Source organism: Triticum aestivum, chromosome 1A, assembly GCF_018294505.1.
Source record: "Triticum aestivum cultivar Chinese Spring chromosome 1A, IWGSC CS RefSeq v2.1, whole genome shotgun sequence".
In the NCBI taxonomy this organism is placed as follows: domain Eukaryota; kingdom Viridiplantae; phylum Streptophyta; class Magnoliopsida; order Poales; family Poaceae; genus Triticum; species Triticum aestivum.
Genome location: NC_057794.1, coordinates 43,614,903 through 43,618,714, shown reverse-complemented (window position 1 = coordinate 43,618,714; position 3,812 = coordinate 43,614,903). Strand labels below are relative to the sequence as shown.

The window sequence follows — 3,812 nt, the reverse complement described above, 5'->3', positions numbered from 1 at the left end:
AACCTTTATTAAGAAGTAGAGGGAGACATTAAGCCACTGGATTGTGCCAAATCCAATGACTTGCGAGGCAGCGAATCTTTTTAAAAAATCTTTCTAAACGCGTAGCAGTCTCCATATATTTATCTCTAACTCTCAAATATTATATCTCTAACATGCCACACGGGGGACATGCGGTGTGGGTGCCTGCCGATGGGAAAGGGTGAGTCGAAGGATAAGATAGATGCAAGCAGAACGAGAGAGATGGAGAATCATGAGATGATGGGAGACGCACGATCTGTTTTGTGATCTAACGTGCCGTCCGCGTATGCACAACCAGTAACTATAAATACTCCCCCTAGTAGGTCCAAAAAAGGCAACGGCGTAACCCTGCATCGATCTCTTCGCTGCCTGGCCACCATGTCTTCCTCCGCCGTCCGGCCGTGTTTCCTTTGCCTCCACGCTCCCGCTTCCTCCTCCGGCCTCCTCCTGACCAGCCGTCCGCATCGCAGCAGCGCCCTGCCGCCGGCACATGGGCGTAACAACCGGAAGCCCGTCGGCCACGGGATCGTCTGCAGCCAGGCCGGCGCCGGCGATGGTCACGCCATGACGATCAAAATCAACCCCAGGGATCGAGCGGAGAAGGATTATGTGAGACACTTGACCTGATCTTCCTCTGTTTTTTGACTAACTGATACTTAATCTCCCAACGGGTGGATTTGTTTGAACTTCCGCTCCAGATTGATATTGTGATCAACTGAATATACTCTCTTTTTTACGTATGCCTTCCAAGATCAGAATTTTAAGCCTTTTCTGGTCATCCATTGATGCATCTAAATATTAATGTTCCCCGACACAATGCCTTTGATTGACTTCAACACAACTTACCCTTTTAATTCTACAGAAACAATATGCATGATCCCTAAACGCAAACCAAATAAATTTGTTTAGAAATATCCTATTGCTGCTATTGTTTCAATTCCGTCTGGCTGTTTCAAATTCCAGATATATCGAAGTATTTTCAGCAGGGGCAATCGAAGTGTTTTTTTTTGTTTCATCCTATTTTCCCTATTTGTTTGTCATTATTTATTTTCCGTTGAATCATTCTCTCCTTCAATGGAAAAATCGAGGGCATCATATTTGCAAGCCTTTTAACCTTACCTAGCTGCTCATGCTGAAGTTCACAACTGTACTAGACAACATATGAGATGTACTTACTAGTAGATAAAACAAATTAGGACCGAACATTGAAGGACTCCAGAAATAATGGACTGAAATTATTAAATATACAATACTGAACTTTATAATTAATACAATATCTTGCTTAGCGTCTTGGTCATATAGTCTTATATCTGAAGTCCCTTTTTTCTTCTAAAAGGAGTTTCGTGAAGAAGGAGACAGAATTGAGGAGTACTTCAGGAAGTTTTCTAATGGCGGCACCTTGGTAACCCTTGTCCCTAACAGTATAGAATCATTTATATATATGAGTATGTACTCCCACACCTCATATACTAGTTGGACGAGTCGGTTATACCTTATTAGCAATTTCTAATACACTTTGTTAGAAACGACCAGATACCGCAAAGTGAGTTCTGTACAAAAATTGTTCGAGTCCATATATGTGTATATAGGAAAAATAATCCTACTACCGCATGTCTCTAAACCCATGTCAGGTAGTATATATATAGTATTTTATCATTTAAAGTATTTTCAGGACCATTTTTTATGTAACTTTGAAGCAAACTACATGAAAAAAATTGTGAGCCCATAGTTTGAGGAATATTTTGAAATAGCTTCATAATTGTAGATAGGAAAAAAAATATTTTTTAAATTGTACATCAACAAAACGTAGTATATATAGTACCTAAGCAGCCTGATAATACATACTCTTCGCCTAGTGTCGAAATGGCCTGACCTTTCTTTTCTTTTTTTGCGGTGAGCAGCACATGGGGTTAGCAACAATATTTCGAGGTTATATTTGCATGATCGCTAAAAATTCTGTGAGGCTGGCTTCTATTGTCATGGTAAACTAATTGTTTCTGGTAGCATTGATTTCTAACACAAATTCTCTGCTAAACACGATGACAATATCTTCTACTTTTCTCTCTGATATGATTACAGGGTAAGCCAGGCATAATTTCTGAAGATGCACGTCTCACCACACTGATGACTCCAAGAAAGGGAGAAAAGATGGTAACACAATAGTACTGTTTTTGTATTCCATGAAAAATTGATGTGGTATATACACTATGGAGCACTAACTAGTTGATTGAACTCGCTCGGTACTAAAACATACTACCATATAGACTCTTGGGGTGTACGTGCGCAACTTTGTCAGTACAGCCGAGGATGCGTACAATGATAAGGTCACTGAGGAAACTATTGTTACCTTTCTTGGTGCTCTTCAAGGTGTGGCAGCAATGAGCTACTTCATGGCTCAAGACACCCTTGCAAAAATTGGTGATGATGAAGCTAGTTCACTGTACTGCGGTAAAGATTCTGTTTTCAATAGACCTTGGTTGGAGTACACGAGGAAAACAGACAATCTGAGACGTGAATTCAAGGCGGCTCCGCCACAACACCCGGACGGGGTAGGGTGAACTTCCGTTCGTTTGGCCGATTTCCTCTACTTTCTTTGCTGTCGTACTGACATTTTTGCATGGTCGCCGTGCAGATTGTGATGAATACGGTGACTGAAGCAATGAAACTCACGGAGTCCTTTGTTAGATTGATGACTGTTCGTTGCAGAACTGCACTACTAGGCCTTATCCCAAGTAAAAATATTATCTTCATGTATTTTGAGTTGTCACCATCTTTTCTGTTGATGTTAATTTTTGCCTCCCCTTGCATGGCGGCAGCTGTCACCACAGGCTCGGCGGTAGCAGTTTGATGGCAAACCATATCTATGCTTCAGAAAGAGAGTCACAAGTTCCTTGGAAGATTAATTGCAAGTCTGAATCGGATCAAGTTTACCCATATGCAATACATGCAACTTTGTATTATATTAATACAGTTTTCATGCGACAGTTCAGGTAGACAATATAGGCAAGACAGACTAGAGATCTCACAGTTAATCCAAAGGGTCCGTCTAGGTCTCAGTCGACATAGACTTTGCTATGTCTGGTCCTGTTTGATCATAGTTTCTGATCGCTGGTTTATGATGTTTGCTTGTTGGGCTTGTTTGTGGGCTCGGTTGTCCTTTGTCTGCTGTTTTCTGTGATGGGCTGGCTTGCATTTGTATTTTATCTCTGTCAGTTAACTGTTCATGCATCATTAATGTTTTTCAAGTTGTCGTGCATGGTAAGATTAGCTGTTCCTGCAACTTGTGCGTGTTGGTGTTGTGTTCTCTCTCTCTCTCTCATTCTGTTCAAGTCTTTTTTTCTCCAGTTCCTTCAAAATAGAAATGACAGGCATGCAAATTGCACGTGGTAGGCGGACATGCTACTGACATGTGTATAACTCCATTGGCACTACTTTTTAAAAAGAAAAAGAATGTTAAGTTGCACATGGACAGTGGACGTGCAATTGCGCATGGCCGGAGTACATGCAACTGTGTACGGACCATGCATGTGCTAATCGAATGTTAAGTTGTACGGTCCGGTGCGACACTTGCAGTTGCATGCCTAGTGTCAAACATGCAACTGGCCCGCCCCCTTCGACAAAACAAAGGTCCAGTTGCAACCATGTTGGGGGGAATACAGTTGCGGCCGGGTGCGGCGCTTGTAGTTGTGGGGCTGTTGTGGGGCTTGCAACTGGCCAACCCTCTCCGACGGAACAAAAAAGTCCACTTGTGGTCGGGTTACAAGATATGCAATTGCGGTCGCGTGCGACACTTG

The 3,812-nt window shown here is 42.2% G+C and overlaps 1 protein-coding gene across 1 annotated transcript; it reads left to right on the top strand.

The window, feature by feature from the left end:
- The first annotated feature begins 340 nt into the window (after window positions 1-340).
- Window positions 341-3,035, top strand: LOC123104985 (uncharacterized). The gene is made up of 7 exons (XM_044527271.1): window positions 341-627; window positions 1,355-1,420; window positions 1,920-2,000; window positions 2,098-2,169; window positions 2,283-2,567; window positions 2,651-2,713; window positions 3,009-3,035. The coding sequence occupies exons 1-7, from the start codon at window positions 397-399 to the stop codon at window positions 3,033-3,035; spliced, it is 825 nt and encodes a 274-aa protein (XP_044383206.1). The 5' UTR covers window positions 341-396.
- Window positions 3,036-3,812: the final 777 nt, after the last annotated feature.